General features: G+C 49.3%; 1 protein-coding gene across 6 annotated transcripts in view; it reads left to right on the forward strand.

Moving 5' to 3' along the window:
* Positions 1-20,122, forward strand: part of LOC101941056 (discoidin domain-containing receptor 2-like) — a 147,374-nt gene that overhangs the window by 97,450 nt on the left and 29,802 nt on the right. For all 6 annotated transcript variants that reach the window (XM_065572182.1, XM_065572183.1, XM_065572184.1 and 3 more), the window contains 5 exons: positions 534-720; positions 14,133-14,379; positions 15,130-15,222; positions 15,787-15,944; positions 16,205-16,400. In XM_065572182.1, the coding sequence (XP_065428254.1) occupies positions 534-720; positions 14,133-14,379; positions 15,130-15,222; positions 15,787-15,944; positions 16,205-16,400 (881 nt within the window). The remainder of the gene's footprint in view (positions 1-533; positions 721-14,132; positions 14,380-15,129; positions 15,223-15,786; positions 15,945-16,204; positions 16,401-20,122) is intronic.

Raw genomic sequence — 20,122 nt, forward strand, 5'->3', positions numbered from 1 at the left:
TAGAGGTCAAACCCGGAAGAGTCTGTGATTCTGTTTCAGAGTAGCAGCTGTGTTAGTCTGTATCAGCAAAAAGAACAGGAGAACTTGTGGCACCTTAGAGACTAATACATTTATTTGAGCATAAGCTTTCGTGGGCTACAGCCCACTTCATCAGATGCATAGAGTGGAACATATAGTAAGAAGGTATATACTTGTAAGTATCTTCACACCTTCTTGTCAACTGTCTGGAAAGGGCCATCTTGATTATCACTACAAAAGTTTTTTTTCTCCTGCTGATAATAGCTCATCTTAATTAATTAGCCTCTTAGAGTTGGTATGGCAACGTCCACCTTTTCATGTTCTCTGTATGTATATATATCTTCTTACTATATGTTCCATTCTATGCATCTGATGAAGTGGGCTGTAGCCCACGAAAGCTTATGCTCAAATTAATGTATTAGTCTCTAAGGTGCCACAAGTTCTCCTGTTCTTTTTGTGATTCTGTTCTCTCTCTTCTCTGGTGCTCTGCCTAACCACGAGCCGTTTCTTGCTAGGCATTTGTATGGAGGTCTGGGCCAGCTAACAGATGGCGTACTGGGACTGGACGATTTCACACAGAGTCACCAGTACCGTGTGTGGCCAGGGTATGACTATGTCGGCTGGAAGAATGAGAGCTTCAGCACAGGTTCTGTCGACATGGAGTTTCAGTTTGACCGGCAGAGGAACTTCACCTCTATGAAGGTACTGCAGTCTTTCCCCTCTCCCCAAATCTTGGCTTTGTCAGTGTGGGACACAGGATGCCAGATTCTCCTCAGCATTCTGGTTCTGGACTGATACCTCCACGCAGGTGCCGTTCAATGTTTATTTCAATACGAAGTTGCATTGGCTCTGGCTCTGTTTGTGGCCTTTAGTGTATCGTAATGAATTACTTTATGGGCAGAAATATTTGTAGAAACAGCTCATTTGAAGTGAATTTTAGAGAATATTTTGAACTTGCAAATGCAAGTTTTCTCACTGGAAATGTGATTCTAAAAGCCACTCTCACTCAGTGAAGGTACAGAAACATAGCAAGTAATATACCAGACAGCCTTAGATACAGACAGGAGAAAAACGAAGCCTTAGAACAAACTGTGAAATTAAAGAGAAACAAGTTGCCAGGACAGAAGTTGTACCACCAGGAATTCGGAAAGAACTTAGAACTTAAGAACAAAGCCGCCTAGCTGCTAAAAAATGTATGCAATCGCTCATTAAAATCAGATACTACAGCACAGAACTGTAGGATAACAAATGTACCTACATTTAGAAAAGGTGCTGGGATCATGCAGGATGTATACACCAATGAGCCTTACTTCAGTGGCTGGAAAATTGGCTGACACAATAATTAAAGACAGAGATATAGAGTGTCATGATGACCATGACATGACAGGGGAAATACAGCTCCGGTTAAGGAGAGACATGCCTCTCCTGTCTCCTATGGTACCTGGAGAGTGCCAGTAAAATACTTGATAAAGAAGAAGCAATTTATTTCTGTTTTCAAACAGCTGTTGGCAAAGTCCGGTACAAGTTGTCATTTGTGAAAGGTGAGAGGTCAAGTTCTGTCATGAGTTCAAAACTGGCTAAGAGGTAGAAAACAAACAGTAAGATTAATAAAGATGAGATCAATTAACAGAATCTGGTCCTAGAGTCAGTGTTGTTTAGTATATTAATTAATCATGTAGAAAGGGGGTGAGCAGTCAGATGGGAAAATTTACATAAATCAAGACTAGGGGAGACTGAAAGGAACTTCAGTGGGACCTGAGCACATTAGGTGAATGGGCATCACAATGATGGGTGACGTTCAGTGCTGACGAACGCCAACACACTGGGAGGAATGATTTGTGTTGGGATCTACATTTCCTATAACATTTTAGGAGAAAGTTCTGGGCATAGCTGTAGACATTGCAGGGAAAACACCTGCTTAGTGTGCAGTGGCACTAGAGAGAAAACTGTGAGGATACCTGGGACAGGAAATAATAATATATAATTTATATAATGTCATTATATAAATTGGTATGATGTCCTTCCCTGGAAAACTCATCAGTACTGCTCACCCTGTCTTGGAAAGATACAGCAGAAAAGAAGGGTCCAGTGACAGGTAATGAGAATGGTTAGAAGCCAGTAGAGGCATGAGGGGAGATGGATTAAATTGGACGGAAAAAGAGTGATGTTCTCTCAGACTCTGCCCACAGACCAAGCTCCCCTAGGTCACTTGCCAAAACAAGACTCCACTCACAGTAGCTCTTTGCAATCTGATTGTCCCTTCCCTTTCTCCCATGCTTTCAATGACAATTACCATTGTCGTCAGGTAATTTCAGTGAATGATCTTTGGCAATAACTAGAGGAAGAGAACATCTCTCCCAGAGCCATCATTTCAGACTCGTTCATTCACCAGTTAAAGGGCATTTTCACAACCATTTACATTTTTTTAAATGAAAGCAGAGATTCCTGAGCACAAGAAAAGTACAGTTAGACCAACTGCCCTGGGAAAAGTACAGTTAAACCAACTACCACAAACTGGCCAGCTCAACCCCTGGGGAGAGGTTGAAAAGATTTGGAGTGTTTAGATAGAGGAGGGGTTGAAATAGAGGTATAGAAACTAAGGAATGGTATAGAGAAGATAAATCATCTGCCTTGACACACCCTTGCTCACGATAAAAGGAGACATTCATGAAAACTGAAAGTAGAGACTTTAAAACCGCTGAAAGGAAATGGTTCATTACGCGATGCATAACTGACCTGTCCAGTTCACGGGTTCATAGATTTTAAAGCCAGAAGGGACCATTAGGCCCATCTATCCTGACCTCCTGCTTAACACAGGACAGAGAAACCGCAGCTAGCGATTGCTGCATCCAGCGCAACGACTGGTGGTTGAGCGAGAGAGTGGCTTTTCGAATGAGAAATCCAGTTTTGGTTTAAAGTCTTCAAGGGACAGAGAATCCACGGCATCTTTAAGTAAATTGTTCCGGTGGTTAATTACCCTCAGTGTTAAAAACTTCCATGTTATCTCTAGCCTGAATTTATCTAGCTTCGGCTTCCAGCCATGCCTCTGTCTGCTCCGTTAAAGAGCCCTCGTTATCAGAAATTTTCTCATGTATGTACATCATGATCATAGAATCTCAGGGTTGGAAGGGACCTCATGAGGTCATCTAGTCCAACCCCCTGCACAAAGCAGGGCCAATCCCCAGACATTTTTTTGCCCCAGATCCCTAAATGGCCCCCTCAAGGATTGAGCTCACAACCCTGTGTTTAGTAGGCCAATGCTCAAACCACTGAGCCATCCCCTTGGAATCTTCTCTTCGTTACACTAACTAGAACGAGCCTCTCACGTCTCTTGCTGTAAGGCAGGTTCGCCAAAGGTTGAATCATCCTTGTAGCTCTTTTCTGAATCCTCTCCAATTTTTCAACATCCCTTTTGAAGTATCCCCACCCAAAGTGGACAGGGTTCAGGTAATGGTCTCAGGATTGCTGTATACAACAGTAATACCACATCCCTACTTTTATGTGATATTCCTTTGCTTTATACAGACAAGACTCACATTAGCCCATTTCCCCACACGCTCACACTGGGAGATCCTGTTCAGCTGGTTTCCAGCACGACACCTAAAGTTTATCGTCACTGCTTGCCAGGATCCAGTCCCCAAGCTAGTAAATGTGACCTACATTCTTGTCTGAGCTGGCATTTGGCTGTACAGCAGAACCTCAGAGTTACGGACCCCTCGGGAATGGAGGTTGTTTGTAACTCTGAAATATTCATAACTCTGAACAGTGTCTTCAGCTCCTACCTGTAAGCGGCTGCTCTGCACATGGGGGTGGGGACAGGCCGCTGGTTCTAGCCCCCTGGCTGCAAGGGTGATGAGTGAGGCACCCTGGGGCACCGCAGCATCAGTGGGTGCGTGGTGCCGGCTCCTCCTGAGCACAGCGGGCTGGCAGCCGCTCCCACTCCAGCAGCTGCTTTACTCTCATAGAATAGAATCATAGAATATCAGAGTTGGAAGGGACCTCAAGAGGTCATCTAGTCCAACCCCCTGCTCAAAGCAGGACCAATTCCCAGCTAAATCATCCCAGCCAGGGCTTTGTCAAGCCGGGCCTTAAAAACCTCCAAGGAAGGAGACTCCACCACCTCCCTAGGTAACGCATTCCAGTGTTTCACCACCCTCCTAGTGAAATAGTTTTTCCTGATATCCAACCTGGACCTCCCCCACTGCAACTTGAGACCATTGCTCCTTGTTCTGTCGTCTGCCACCACTGAGAACAGCCGAGCTCCATCCTCTTTGGAACCCCCCTTCAGGTAGTTGAAGGCTGCTATCAAATCCCCCCTCATTCTTCTCTTCTGGAGACTAAACAATCCCAGTTCTCTCAGCCTCTCCTCATAAGTCATGTGCTCCAGACCCCTAATCATTTTTGTTGCCCTCCGCTGGACTCTTTCCAATTTTTCCACATCCTTCTTGTAGTGTGGGGCCCAAAACTGGACACAGTATTCCAGATGAGGCCTCACCAATGTCGAATAAAGGGGAACGATCACGTTCCTCGATCTGCTGGCAATGCCCCTACTTATACAGCCCAAAATGCCGTTAGCCTTCTTGGCAACAAGAGCACACTGTTGACTCATATCCAGCTTCTCGTCCACTGTGACCCCTAGGTCCTTTTCTGCAGAACTGCTACCTAGCCATTCGGTCCCTAGTCTGTAGCAGTGCATGGGATTCTTCCGTCCTAAGTGCAGGACTCTGCACTTGTCCTTGTTGAACCTCATCAGGTTTTTTTCTGCCCAATCCTCTAATTTGTCTAGGTCCCTCTGTATCCGATCCCTACCCTCTAGTGTATCTACCACGCCTCCTAGTTTAGTGTCAGTACTCTCTACTTGTGCGTATCCTACCCCTGGCGGGTCGCGATCACCATGCTCTGTTCTGCCCCGGGGTCGCTGCTAAGGGTAGGCAGGGAGCTGATTTCCCTTCACGTCGGTCGGTCTCATCCCTCGCTTGGAGAAGGAGGCTGTCTCACCCCTGCTCTCAGGTGTTTGTCTGTATACACCTGATTCAGGCGGCATACACCCTCCCCTCCCTGTCAGCCTCCCCATTTGCATGTTGGCCACACAATCCCTTGCACGTCTGGTGCTAATTGAGGGGGCCTGCTTTGCCCCTTCTGCTTTTAAAGCCATAATGTTATTCCCCACAAGCAAAGAATATGGAATATCTGACAACATACCTACAACCAGCGCCCCGACCTTTCCTGGGTCTGTATTGAAATCCATGCTGTAGGTAGAGTGAAGGCTTTTACCCCAGGAACTTGAATCCAGACTTTATACCCTGTGAGCATTTGATGGGTTTTCATGACATGGGGCTTAACTATCATTTTAGCAGTCCCCGTATCTCTCCATCCAGTGAATGTCCCCCCATTAACTATCACCTTCTGCTCCCCCTGGCGGTCTGATGGATCTGCCCCCAGCAGGGTGCAGCAGGACATGTGCACAGTGGTATGGGATGTGAATGGCTCAGCGTGGACATTAGATACCATCTCCCTCCAGAGGTTCAGTCAGTCAGGGCAAGTCTACATGATCAAGTACTTTGGACTTCAGGGAAAGCCAGAGATGTTAATTGGCCACTTAGGTGTATTTCACACCCAATTAAGACCCTTGGAGCTCCCTGGAGCCTGAAGTATTTGACCATGTGTACACAGCCCTTGCAAGCTGAGGTTGTGCTAAATTCTCCTGTTTTTTTAGACTATATAGAGTGACCTCAGTTTCCAGTGGCAGTGTACAGGACTCCAGGGGGCTCTGAGGGTGTTAATGGGCTGTGAATTACAGCTACTTGGCCAATTAACACCCTTGGCATTCCCTGGAGTTGGAAGTATTTGAGCTGTGTCAGAGACCAGGACATGGGTGGTCATTCCTAGTGGTTAGTGCAGGAGTCAGTAGCCAGGAATAGGAGCTGAGGGTCAGAGCCGGGTTACTTGGAGTGAGGCAAGGCTGAGCCCAAGGCAGGAGCTAGGCTGGGAACAAGCAGGTGCAGGAACCAACACAGCTCTGGGTAAATGCTTTGAGGTTGGATGTAGTCTACCGGTTCCCAAGATTGCCTGTCTGTACTGTAGCTTTCCTAGTCCACCAGGTACTAGGGCCCTCCCCCAACTCATCTAGAGTTGAGGATTCAGTGGACCAATACTCTTGTCCGCAGACGGTTATGGGTGGCAGTGGGGGGTTGGAGGGTTTGGATATGGGTTCTCAGTGTAAGGCTTTAAAAGTGATATGTGAAAGAAGGGGTATATCGTCAAGGACTTGGATCTGTTACCTGAAGGCCACCAGGTTTACCCAATCTATAAACGTGAAGAGGCCTAGATATTGGGAGTCTAGTTTGGCGGATGGGCAGCTCGATTTAAGTTCTGGTCAGAGATCTGCACATTGTCCCCTGTGGCCAGATTGGGGGCAGCCTCATGGTCTTCTTCCGTGTTTATAGGATTCTTTGACAGACTGCAAGTGTTTCTTGAGTTCCTATGCACCCAGTGTAGGTGGGAGGCTAAATATGCAGCATCCGGTACTAGGGACCTCATGGGTAAATCTGGATTGAAGCAGGGGTGAAAGCCATAGTTAGCAAAGAATGGGCTGTGAGTCAAGGTGGGGATGACATTGTTATATGCAAATTCAGCAGAGCCCAGCGGGGCGGAGGGGGGGACAGTCATCCTGGTGGTAACTCAGAAAGCAGCGAAGATACTGCTCCATGATTTGATTGACCCTCTCTGTTTGCCCATTAGTCTATTGGATGAGGTGAGGGACTCGATGGCAAGTAGTCTGAGAAATTCCCACCAGAATTGGGTCCTTGATCCAATATAATACCTGTCGATAACCTGTGGTAGTGGAAAACATTTTCCATGCAGAGCTGAGCTGTCTCCCATGCAGTAGGAACAGTTCAGCATGGAATGAAGTGCTCCATCTTTGTTAGGAGGTTGATGGCCACCGGGATTACCAACTGTCCCTGGGAGCATGGCAGTTCTACAATGAAGTCCATAGCTGTGGAAGTGTGAGCAGAGGCTGGAGGAGACTTAAGAGTTTTGATCGTGGATTCTTGGTACAGGTGAAGAGGCTGCAGGACCTTATATAATCTTTGATGTAAGCTCATAGGCCTGGCCATCAGAAGGTCCTTGAGACCAGATTCCGGGTCTTGAATTGGATAAAATAGCCTGCAAGCAGCAAATTGTGCCATAGTTTCAATACCTGAAGGCTAGATTGTTCCTCCATAGGATATCAGGGTTGGAAGTAACCTCAGGAGGTCATCTAGTCCAACCCCCTGTTCAAAGCAGGACCAATCCCCAGACAGATTTTTGCCCTAGATCCTTAAATCTCCTCCTCAAGGATTGAACTCACAACCCTGGGTTTAGCAGGCCAATGCTCAAACCACTGAGCTATCCCTCCCCCAGGACATAAATACAACCCTTACAATAGAGAAGGCTGTTCTCTAATCTGAAACCAGAGTCAGGTTGGATACACACATCATTCAGGGTCATTGGGGAGCAGGGAGTGGATGGAGGATGTCAGACTGTTGTTGATTGTCCCATTGACAAAGTTGGATACTTTGAGCACGGTGGCAGAGTTCTCTTCACCAGATTTGAGAGATTCATTTTTGCGGGATAGGGTATCCACCTGCCCGTTTCTCATACCTAGGTGATAAGTTACCAAGCTAGTGAAGAAGAGAGACCAGCAGACCTAGCACTGGTTAAGATATTCCAGGTTCTTGTGATCCGTCAGGACTTGGACCAGGAATTGGGCTTCTAGGAGTGGCGCTACTCCTCGAAAGCCACCTTGATAATTGCTCTTTGTCACAAATATCATAATTTTTTTCCCACTGGGGTTAGCTTCCAAGAATAAAAGGGTGGAGTTGGTTGCTGGAGCCCACATATTGAGACAATACTGCACCTATGGCAAAATTCAAGGCATTGGCTTCCATCTTAAATGGTTTAGTGGGTGAAGCAGGATGGATGCTGAAGTGAATGCCTCTTCAGTCAATCAAAATCTGAGGGAGCATCCATGGACCAAACAAGCGTGGCCCCCTTTTGCAGGAATGGCTTTATGAGTGCAGCCAGGCTAGAGAATCCTTTAATAAAACACCTGTAGAAACTGCCGAACCCTAGGAATTGCTGCACCCTATGAATGTCCTTGGGTGTGGTCCAGTTGGATACTGCTTCTACCTTACACGGGTCCATGGCGAATCCTTCAGGCAAGATGACATAGCCCAAGAATTCCACTCTGTCCCTACCAACCTCGCATTTCTCAAGCTTTGCATAGAGGTGGTTTTGGCAGAATCTCTCCAAGACTGCGCACCTGATGATTGTGGAGGGCCTGACTTTCTGAGAAAATAAGGATGTCATCCAGGTAAATGATGACAAATTGGTCCAGCGTGCCCCTAAGGATGTCGTTTATAAACTGCAGGATTTATGAAATTGCAGGGGGGGTTTCACAACCCAAACAGCATGAGCAAATGCTCAAAGAGGCCGTACCTGGTCCAGAAGGTGGTCTTCCGTTTATCTCCTTCCCGGATCCCCACCAGGTTATAAGCTCTGTGAATGTTCAACTTTGTGAAGACCTTGTCAGAGCAAAGTCTTTCAAACATTAATAAGTGGTAAGGGGTACCAATTTCGGATTGTAATCTTGTTCAGAGCTTGGTAGTCCAAACAAGGCCAGAGGGAGCCATCTCTGCCACAGAGAAGATCCAGGCTCCTGCTAGAAACATGGAAGGGCAAATGAACCCATTCTGAAGGTTTTCTTCAAGGTAACTCTGGGTTCAGAGAGAGTAAATGCACCTGAAGGGAACCTCTGCCCCTGGCTGGAGGTTGATGGAGCAGTTGTAGCAGTGATGTGGTGGGAGAGTGTTGGCTTTCTTTTTGTTGAACAGGAGTCCCTAAAGCTGATGGAGAAGTTCAGTGGGTTGCCGGGGTTGCTTTTGAATCCTTTCTTTGTGTCTCTGAGTTCTTTGGAGGACTGAGTAAACCTCGAAGGGTTGCTGGTCCCCGGTTGGATCTAGGGAAACAGGATTGTCAGCAAAATGGGGAGTCAAAGCGTATTGTGACTGACCACCAGCAGATGCGTAAATCATGGGCGACGAGCCAGGGATGCCAAGGACAACTAATGAATGCAGTGCATGAATTGGCCCAAAATGGAGGATTTCTTGGTGGCTTCAAAAGCTAGTTTCCTCAAAGGGAGCCATCTGGTGGATGACCAGTCCCAATGAAAGGAGTGACCCATCTGTGGACTCCTCTAAGTTGGGGGAGTCCTTGCACTGGATGGGGAGCTTGTGTGCTTAGGCGAACTCCAGATCCATGAAATTGCCAGAGGTGTTCAAGTCTACCAGTGCCTCTACGATGGTGTCAGGCATCTCAAGGGGCTGCAGCCAGAGAGAGAGTTGGAGATGTGTTGGATGCTGGTTGGCCATCACCAGGGTAGCGGCAGACAAGCGTGGGTGTGGACTGCTGGGGAGGGGAGAAGGGTACCCCGAACCCCCCCCCCTTCTGGGGCTGAGGCTAGCAGGAGCAGGGAGGACCTTTTTTTTTCTGTGGCATTCGGTCAGGCTGTCATTGATCTGGAAGCACAGATTAACTAACACATCCAGGCCGAATGGGGACTCCACCCGCGCCAGTTCATCTCTAATATCGTCACGTAGGCCGAGCCAGAAAACACCACACTGGGTGGCCTCTTTCCACTTGGTGTGTCAGGGACCAGGGCCTGCAGCAAAGCTAGTCTCTGGGCAGCTTCCTCAGTACAGCTGGCCTGCGGCAGGCTACCTGATTGGCTACAGAGGCCAGCAGCAGCAACTGGCCAGCTTCTCAACCCTCTTACCCAGCACTGAGCCTGCTCCTGAGGTACCTTATTCCAGCTGCTCCTGCCTTGCACTGAGCCTTGCCTCTGTCCTGCTCCGCCTTGAACCTCTCCTTGCCTGATACCCTGCTCACTCCAGTTCCTGCCCTCTGCTTTGACTCCTGGCTGCTGACAGCAGAGTCCAGCTCAACCCTTCGCTCTGGTATTCAGTTCCTGCCTTCCAGTTTGACCCTTGGCTTTGGCTCCTGACTATGACTCTAGCCATTAGGCCTGCGCGCCGCTCCGACCACTGAGCTAAACCGCCCCATCCCGGTCCGCTGACAGATTGCGAGCCCTTAGGATTGGGGCCGGGGCTCTTGGTGCGAACATGGATGCTACGGAACTGGTGGACTCCATCCAGAACCTGGAAGTGCAAATAACTGCCCAGCAATCACAGAACGTGGCCCTACAAGTGCAGGTTGCTCTGCTGGGTCCTCCTACTCTGCCCCGCCCAGAGCCGAGGAGTCTGCTGCCCAACAAATTGGTTGGAGATCGGGACAAGTTTTGGGGAGAGAGTTTCCTGAACCAATGTGAGCTCCTGTTCCTTCTACACCCCCGATCATTCCCCACAGTCCAGGCCCATGTGGGGCTCGTCTTAAGTTTGTTGACTGGAGAGGGCTTCCCCACTCCTGGAACAGTCCTGCCCCCTCTTGCAATGATTAAAGGAATTCATTCAAGCTACATCCATCATCTTCGGTGATGCCAACTGTATGGGGACCTCCAAGGCAGCCCTTCAGGCCTTACAGCAGGTAGGCCAGCCCATAGCCAGGTTCGCTGCTGAATTTCACCGTTTGGCTTCTGACACCAGGTGGAATGAGGCAACACAGTGCTGCTATTTCCGCTTGGAGTTAAACGAGGCGATACAGGATGAGCTTCCGTGGGTGGAGCTTCCATCCAGTTTGGACAATCTGATTGGCTTGTGTATCAGAACGGATGATCACCTCATGGAGTGGTGTCGTGAGCATACAATTATTATTATTTATTTTTTCCAGAAGCCACCATTCTCTGTGCCCCTGACGTCCCAGACACGCAGGTCTTGACTGGCATCAGAGCTCATGCTAGCTCACCAGGCTCGCCCGCACCTCTCCAACTTGGAGAAGAACCAACATCGGGCTTTAGGCTTGTGCTTATATTGTGAGGACCCTGGCCATCTTGCCTTGATGTGTCCAGCAAAGTCTTGGGTGGAGTGGGGGCCAGGAAATGCCAGGTCCCCAGCCCTTAGGAGGCGGTCCGAGCCAAGCTGGTCGTCTTCCGCCTCCGGCGGTTCCCAGCATCCATGGGCCACAGCCAATGCAGTAGGATTCCCAAGTAAATTTCCGATGCAGCTCTGAATACCTCTATTAATTTGACTATCGGTAAGCTCCGAGATCCCTCTAGAGGCCCAGGTCGACTCAGAGGCCTCAGGTAACTTTATGAACTTAAGCCATGCTGTTCCCACCATACACGTCTGGTCCATCCAGATCTGGTTGAGACTATTGATGGGTCTCTTCTCTCCTCAGGACCGGTAACGCGGGGTGTGACTCCAGGCATAGCAGAAATTGGAGTCAACACTGATTTAGGAACCACAAAATTTGTCACCGTTTCCACTGAACTTGTCAGGCAGGGGGAGCTTGGGCTCATGGGAAGTAGGGGCTAGAGCTGAAGGCAGCGTGGCTTGAGCTTTCAGGTCTGTAGGGCTCCCACGATGTCCGACAAAGATATTGGCCTTTCTTGGATCCATGCTCACCGTATCAGCTGTAGTTCCCTTATTTTTTGTGCCTTTATGGCTGCTCAAACTGTCAGAGATCAGGATGGGGGAAGTCACGCATACTGGTTGGAGCAGGAGTCAGTAGCCAGGAATTGGAGCCCAAGGTCAGAGCCGGAGTCAGAAGCCCGGAGTTGGAGCTGAGGGTCAGAGCCAGGTTACCTGGAATGAGGCAAGGCAGGGGCAAAGCTGGGGCCAAGGCAGGAGTCGGGCTGGGTCTGAGGCAGGAGTGGGGTTGGAACAAGACTGGAACAAACAGGCGCAGGAACCGACACAGCTGTGGGCGAATGCTTTGAGCAGTCACCACACTGCCATGGCTGCTGGGCTTAAGAGCTGGTCTGCTGACTCTTCCCACCAGTCAGGGACTGTAGCCAACGAGGCAGCCTACTACAGGCCAGCTGCACTCGTTAGGTTGCCTGGAGACTGGTTCTGCTGCCCCTTCCAGCACTGCACTGGCCTCAGTGGGTGGGTTGGGCGATTCTGGACAGAGTGACCCCACTGGCCGCATATGGCGCACTGCATTTCCCCACCCGTCCCAGGGCTTCTCAGAGGTGGTTTCTCTGCTCCTGGGTGTGGGTCTCGGCTTGGGCCTGATCCCTGTCCTCTGATCCCATTCCATCTCTGTTAGGTTTTCTGTCAAACCCAGGTCGACTATCTGCGTACCGATCTGCCCATTTCCCAGCTGTGGCTACATCTCTGGGATTTTGGTCTCTCAACCAGGTTTTTAGGTTAGAGTGGCAGAGTTATAGAATTGTTCTAAACCTAATCATTCACAGGGCTCATCGACCGTGGTAACCCCCCAACCAAGTCCCCATTTTCTTACATAATCCCTAAATTGGTTTGAAACCTCAACGTAGGTCGTGTCCCCTGTTTTTCTGAACTCCCCGAAACCTTCTCCTGTACTCTTCAGGGGTCAGTTTAAAGTTTTGCAACAAAGTTTGTTTACATCACTTATAATCTTTATAGTCCTCCCTGTCCGTAGAGTGAAAATGTCCAAAGCCTTTGTCCCTGACTGTCTGTCGTGGAGCCAGATACCATACCAGGTCCTCCTGCCCCAAACTTCTTCAATTCACACTCCATTTCAGAAGCATTTAGAAACACACCCATGTCACCGCCTTCCCTGAAGCTAGGAAGTAAATTGGAATCTTTGCCACCCACCAGAACAGGTACATGGTGCCTGTCTTCACCGGCTGGACTAGAATTCTGCTGGTGCCGTCTCCATCTTGAGCTGATAATGCCACTCCTTGTCCTCCCTCTTTTCATGCTGGCTCTGATCCTCCTTCTCCCTCTCTTCGTGCTGGCTCTGATCCTCCTTCTCCCTCTCTTCGTGCCCGCTCTGATCCTCCTTCTCCCTCTCTTCGTGCCCGCTCTGATCCTCCTTCTCCCTCTCTTCGTGCCCGCTCTGATCCTCCTTCTCTCTCTCTTCGTGCCCGCTCTGATCCTCCTTCTCTCTCTCCTCGTGCTGACACTGTTTTCCCGTTTGTTTGCTCTTGCTCCCAGTTTGCTCATTCTTGCTCCCGGTCCCTGTCCAGCTGTATCCTCGATTGGTGCGTCTGTGGACCAGTTGCATTCAGGCTGGATGAAATATGGCTGCTGCTTCTGTCAGCCTCTTCCCTGCTTCCCTCCAGGGCGTTGGTGTGATGCTTCGCGGGGGTAGCCAGCATTGTGAGGCACCTTGCTGCCACCTGCCCTTAGTGTGAGGAAGCTTTATCTGTGCCTGCTGGGGTCAGCTCCCCAATTCCACTGGCCATGGCCAACACATGCACCCCCCTCGCAGCCCCCGCTGTTACTCTGCAGGTTAGCAATTGGCACCCTCGAGACCTCCAAGCGTCTCTGTGGAGAATCCAGCCCCTTGTCCAGTGGACACTTGCAGTAGTCACAGATTCACTGCTTCCCAAGAAACAGCGCAGCACTAGCATGGTGAGGCCCCACTTGGGGAGCGTAGAAGCTGCTGTGATACAAACCATCACCTTCATCTCCATTTGCGAATGTGTCTGGGTACAACCGAATTTCCAGTTTTCTCCAGAATTCAGGATGCAGCCCCCAGAAGCCAGAGGTCTCCTCTAGTTCTTGGTCCCAGATGCTGCAGAGTACATGGTGCCTTTCCTCTCTACTGTGATTATATGCATTTAGGCAAGGGTGGCGAGTTACAGGGGCCCGTGCTCCAGGAATATTCAGGGCCCGGGGGCCCGGCTCCACCAATATTCAGGGCTGGGTCTCGCCCCCGGCCCTGCCTGCCACCCCTGCGCGCCTCCCCGGGAGCATCTCCCGGCCCCGCCTGTCACTCCCGGGTGATTTAAAAGGGCCCAGGGGCCCCCAGCCACCACCGCCACCACCGGTAGCACAGCAGGGCTAAGGCGGCTTCCTGCCCGGCCTCGCTCCGCGCCACTCCCGAAGTGGGCGGCACGTCCCTGCGGCCCCTGGATTTTAGGTTTATACAGTGCATTGGTTGCATGTCTGAGACCTGGTCCTTGTGTCAACGTGGGGAGTCAGAGGAGAGAACTCAGTCTGCTTGGTCCTTTTTCCTCTTGCCAGGTGCATTGCAACAATATGTTTTCTAAGGGGGTGAAGATCTTCCAGAAGGTGGAATGTCTGTTCAAACCACGGCTGATTGCAGAGTGGGAGGCTGAACCTGTCGGCGTTTCCACCATCTTGGATGACAAAAACCCCAGTGCGAGGTTTGTGACCATCCCCCTGAATCAGCGGGTGGGCAAAGCCGTCCTTTGCCGTTTCTACTTCGCTGACACCTGGATGATGATCAGTGAGATTTCCTTCCAGTCTGGTAAGTCTCCTTCCAAGAGCGATAGGGGATTGTGGGGAGCAGGAGGCAGACGGGGGGAGCCTGAACAGGGATTGAGGCTGGCAGAGGCAGGGTTGATGGAAGATACACAGAGATCAGGAGCTGGGGAGCAGGACTGTCAGTGGGAGGAAGGGGGCAGTGAGGGAGCAGGTGTGAGAGCAGTCAGGGAGCAGGTATGGGAGAGGAGCAGGGGGGCAATCGGGGAGCAAGCGCAGGGCAGGAAGTCGGCGAGCAGGAGCACTGAAGGTTGAATGTTCAGCTTGTGACTACCACACATTTTGGGGGGCAAGGGGACAGAAGCTCGGAAGCCAAAGCAAAGAACACGAGTTTTTTGGTTTGGGTTTTATTACAAACTCTCCTGATTTTTCAGCTAGTCTCCCGCTGTTCTGGGTTCTGTGTCAGGGCTTTTGAATTAGAAACAAGGATTAGTTATGACCCCAAAGCCTCATGCTGCAACGAGGCAGCCTGCTCTGCTCTAGTCTGGCCTTTGCCTGGCACTGGGACCAGTCCTTCAAAGCCAGGCCCACGCCCGCAGTCCATGAGTCAGTGAGTGAGGTTTGCTCTCCTGAGCGAGGGTGTGCAGGTGGGGCCCTTACCCAGTGATGCTGCACGGATAAATAATGGAAGTGACCAACCCCGGGGTTCCTGGCAGATCCCGGGGATCACAGACTGCTGGCAGAGGCAGCGGCAGGGAGTATGCGACAGACTGACACCTGCTCTTACCTTCCCCAGACATGGAGAATGTAAATCCTATTGTGGTTACTCTAGCCACAAGCACAGCAGAGCTGCTGGATGCAGAGACCAACGCTACTGAGGCGGCGTGGGGTAAGGACTTGACCACAGTCTACTACACAGACACGCCAGACTGTAGTGGCGGATGGAAGGCCCTGCTCTGTCACAAGAGAGGTCCCTCCCTCCTTGCAAAGTGCTCCCTGCAGCACTGTACACGCCCCAGCATCACCCCTCCACATCTAGCACTAAGTGCTTTATGCTACAATCACTAATCCAGGGCTGTCTCTGCCCCCGCCACAGTGCCAGACATAGGATATGGCAGGCCACCCGGGGCAGGAGACCCAAGCGCACATGTGCAGCCAAGGAAACCTCAAAACCTACCCACTGAAATTGAGTCCAGGTTCATTTTCCACCCTACTATGAGTTACAGTAGCCCAGAGCCACCATTTCCAAAGGCAAGAACAGCATGTGGCGCCCGAAGCCGCTAGCACCAAGTTATTTGTGAAGTTCCAGGAAAAGAGACTTTCTGATTAAACCAGTGTGAAAACAGATTAGCTTTGTTTGCCCCGGTTCTCTTCTGCACCAGACTGTTAGCCTGTGAGTGCCACCCCTACATCTTGTGACTCCAGTTCCTTTTCATTTTCTTCCTCTGTACAGAAACCACTTCTTTTATAACCAGCACCTGGCTAGGGGAGAAAGCAGATGACTCCAGTACCTCCATCCTGGTTGGCTGCCTTGTGGCTATTATCCTTCTGCTCCTGATCATTATAATCATCATTCTGTGGAAGCAGTATGTCCAGAAGAGGCTGGAGAAGGTAACGTGACGGTGCTGCTGTACATGGGAGTCTGGAGCTGTGCTGACCCTGGAAGTACTGGGGAGTCCCTGGGATGTCCCCAGTGGACAGGATGCCATAGAGCTCCCACTCCCTGCTCCCCACCGTCACATCCTGGGCTCCTCAGCATGGAGCAGGCCCCAGTCAGGATGCTGCTGTACTAGGGAGCGACCGCTGCCCTTGCAGCCAGCTCCCGGCCTGACCGCTCCGAATAGCTCAGCAGCTTGTTCTCTCTTCCGAAGGCCCCACGGCGCATCCTGGAGGAGGACGCCATGGTTCGTCTCTCCTTCTACAGCTACACCATCGTCAGCAACCAGAACCAGATCCACCAGTCTAATCCCACCTACGAACGGGTCTTCCCACTGGACCTGGAATATCACCAGCCTGCCACGCTGCTCCAGAAGCTACCCGAACTCTCCCAAAGCGCCGAGGATTCAGGTAAAAGTGGCCGGTGTCTGGGAGTCAGCAGTGTCTGGAGGGTTATTCATTTGTTTTATTTCCTTCAACTTCACTGGTTTCATCCAGGGCCCTGGCAGTCTGTTCTGACCACTGCACCACACTCTCCTCCCAGAGCCAGGGACAGAACCCAGGAGTCGTGATATTCAGCAATCCACTGCTCTGTAGCAACTAGCTCACAAGTCACTGGCAACGTGTATGTTATAGCCCCCTCTGGTGGCTGTTCTACATAGAGGATCACTTCCCATTACTTAGTATCTCATAGCATTTAAAGCCGAAAGGGACCATCTAGTCTGGCCTCCTGTATATCACAGGCCATTACATTTCACACAGGTACCCCCCTGATTTCAGTTAAATTAAAGCATTTCAGTCCTCAGGAGACTACACTGTTGTGTGTCACTGGCAGAGAACAAGACAGAATGAGGTCATGCAATGGCAGGGAATTGAATAGGTTGAGCACGTCCAAATGATCCCTGCAGATAATCCATAATCCATGCCCCCTGCTGCAAGGAAGGTGAACGGCTGCCAGCTTTAGCTCACACCTTAGACAGAGGTCTGTGCTGTAGATCTAATTTACTCATATCGGTCAGTACAACTCCCCATGAAAGAATTTCTGTTTTTCCAGGGGGGTTTTGTAAGAAATTACTTAATATTAAAAATGTGTTAAAAGAATGTTAAGATTGCAAAGTGAAGCACTCAAAAGTTAGGAAATGCCAGAATTAAGGTTGCCCGTGCAAACTTAATTTGGTTCCCTCCTGCGTAGGCATTATGATAGGCTTTAATTACAAATGACTGGAGGATAGCTAATGTGATACCAATTTTTTTTAAAGTTTCCAGAGGGGATCTTGGCAATTACAGGCTGGTAAGCCTAACTTCAGTACCAGGCAAATTAGTTGAAACAATAGTAAAGAACAGAATTATCAGACACATAGATGAACATGATTTGTTGGCGAAGAGTTCACACGATTTTTGTATGGGGAAATCATGCATCATCAGTCTATTAGAATTCTTTGAGGGGTCAAAAAATATGTGGACAGGGGTGATCCAGTAGACATAGTGTACTTAGACTTTCAGAAAGCCTTTGATAGGGTCCCTCACCAAAGGCTCTTAAGCAAAGTAAGCTGTCATGGGATAAAAGGGAAGGTCCTCTCTTGGATCAATAACTGGCTAAAAGACAGGAAACAAAGGGTAGGAATAAATGGTCAGTTTTCAGAATGGAAAGAGGTAAATAGTGGTGTCCCCCAGGGGTCTGTGTTGGACCAGTGCTATTCAACATATTCATAAATGATCTGGAAAATGTAGTGAACAGTGAGGTGGCAAAATTTGCAGATGATACAAAATGACTCAAGATAGTTAAGTCCAAAGCAGACTGTGAAGAGTTACAAAGGGATCTCACAAAACTGGGAGACTGGGCAACAAAATGGCAAATGAAACTCAGTGTTGATAAATGCAAAGTAATGCACATTGGAAAACATAATCCCAACTATACAAAATGATGAGCTCTAACTTAGCTGTCACCACTCAAGAAAGAGATATTGAAGTAATTGTGGATAGTTTTCTGAAAACATCTGCTAAATATACAGTGGCCATGAAAAAAGCTAACAAAATGTTGGGAACCATTAGGAAAAGGATAGATAATAAGACAGAAAAAATCATAATGCAACTATATAAACCAATGGTATGCCCACACCTTGAATACCGTGAACAATTCTGGTTGACCCATCTCAAAAAAGATATATTAGAATTGGAAAAGGTACAGAGAAGGACAACAACAATGATTAGGGCTACGGAACAGATTCCCTATGAGGAGAGATTAAAAAGACAGGGACTTTTCCGCTTGGAAAAGAGACGACTAAGGGGGGATATGATAGAGGTCTATAAAATCATGACTGGTGTGGAGAAGGTTAATAAGGAAATGTGAAGGGGTAAATAACATTAACACAAGAATGAAGGGTCGCCCAATTAAATGAATAGGCAGCAGGTTTAATAACAAACAAAAGGAAGTATTTCTTCACACAGTGTGCCATCACTCTGTGGAACTCATTGCCAGAGGATGTTGTGAAGGCCAAAATTATAACTGGGTTCAAAAAAGAGTTTGATAAGTTCATGGACGATAGGTCCCTCAATGGCTTTTAGCCAAAATGATCAGGGATACAGCCCCATGCCCTTGGTGACCCTAAGCCTCTGACTGCCAGATGCTGGGGGATTGGATGGCGGGGGATGGACCACTTGATAATTGCTCTGTTCTGTTCATTCCCTCTGGGGCACCTGGCATTGGCCACTGTCGGAAGACAGGATACTGGGCTCGATGGACCATTGGTCTGATGGACCATATGGCCGTTCTTATGTTCTTACATGTTCACATATTACCTTTTCCCCAGGACCCCTGCCTCAATCAGTGCACTGGGAGGATGATGAATGAGAAGGGGCTGTATAGCATATGAGGCTGTTGTCCATATTATTCCTGCCTCATTCACAGCAGAAGCTGGAAGGAATGTCATGAAGAAAGTCAGGGGCTTCAAGCTATAGGTGTCTCAAGATGGGCCTCCAGTCATTGAAGCAGCCAAAAGGACTGGACATCTTTGTAAAATTTGGCCTAAATCTCTCTGGGCCTCAGTCCCCATCTGTAAAATGGGGTTACAGTCACTTTCCTATCTCTCAGGTGAGCTGTGAAGATCAAGTCATTAATGTCTGTGAGGTTCATATGCTACAGTGATGAGCATCACAGCAACTCCCAGGAGGACATGAATTCTTCCCTATTCAGTGTAGGGTGAGCAGTAAATAAGGCAAAAGGCAGTGGATTGAATATTCAGGACAAAAGGAGGCTACCACATCCCCTGAACACCATCCATCCTGTGCACTTAATGAGGCAGAAGCCACATGGTAAGAACAGTATGTGTTATTGTAACTCAAGGCTGTATGGCAAAGGTGTCCAACCTGCAGCCCTGGGGATCTTGTGGCCCTCAGGGCTCTTGGCTGTGGCCTTGAGAGTAACTGCGTTAAGATGAATGTTTGTATTTGTATTTGACTACATGTTGCTTGGGGGTGGGGGGGAGCAAAGCAGCCCCCGTTCCTGGAAGAGGAGGGGAGCAGGTAGTGAGAGAGCAGAGGGCTGGAGCCGCATCGCGTTCATGGTGCATGGGAAGGGAGGGGAGGGAGAATCTTTGACTCTTTCCAGCAGGCCATTCTGGCAGTTGGGCTGGATTGACACTGCTGGGTTTGTATTAGCAATGAGGATGCCAGGAAGCCACGGTACCTTGTGCCTAGAGCCCAGCCTGTTCACCCCAAGCCAGTTGGACGTGTTCCGTTCACTGAGAAGCAGCAAAGAGGATGCCAGGGGAACTGACAGGCATGTGATGAGGCTGTGAAAGTTGTGAACTGTATTAAACGTGAGCCCAATGGACTGTTTGATGTGAAGAAATGGGCATTCAGCATCAGCAGCTGCTCCACAGTGATGTTCCCTGGCGTTCATGTGGGGATGTTCTCAATCACGTGCTGGAGCTCAGAGAAGAGGCAAAGGTTTTCCTGGCTGACCACTTAATGACTGAGTGTTTGACTTTGCCACCAGATCAGCATTCTTTTAACATAGCGGGGTTTGTATGAAACATAATAGTAGTAGTAGTAAATTAGGTTTATACCAAAATAATAGGAAAGGGACCTATGCGGGCTCTATGTCCCCTGCCATAAATTACTGACCCAAATGA

This window comes from Chrysemys picta, chromosome 18 (assembly GCF_011386835.1).
Source record: "Chrysemys picta bellii isolate R12L10 chromosome 18, ASM1138683v2, whole genome shotgun sequence".
In the NCBI taxonomy this organism is placed as follows: domain Eukaryota; kingdom Metazoa; phylum Chordata; order Testudines; family Emydidae; genus Chrysemys; species Chrysemys picta.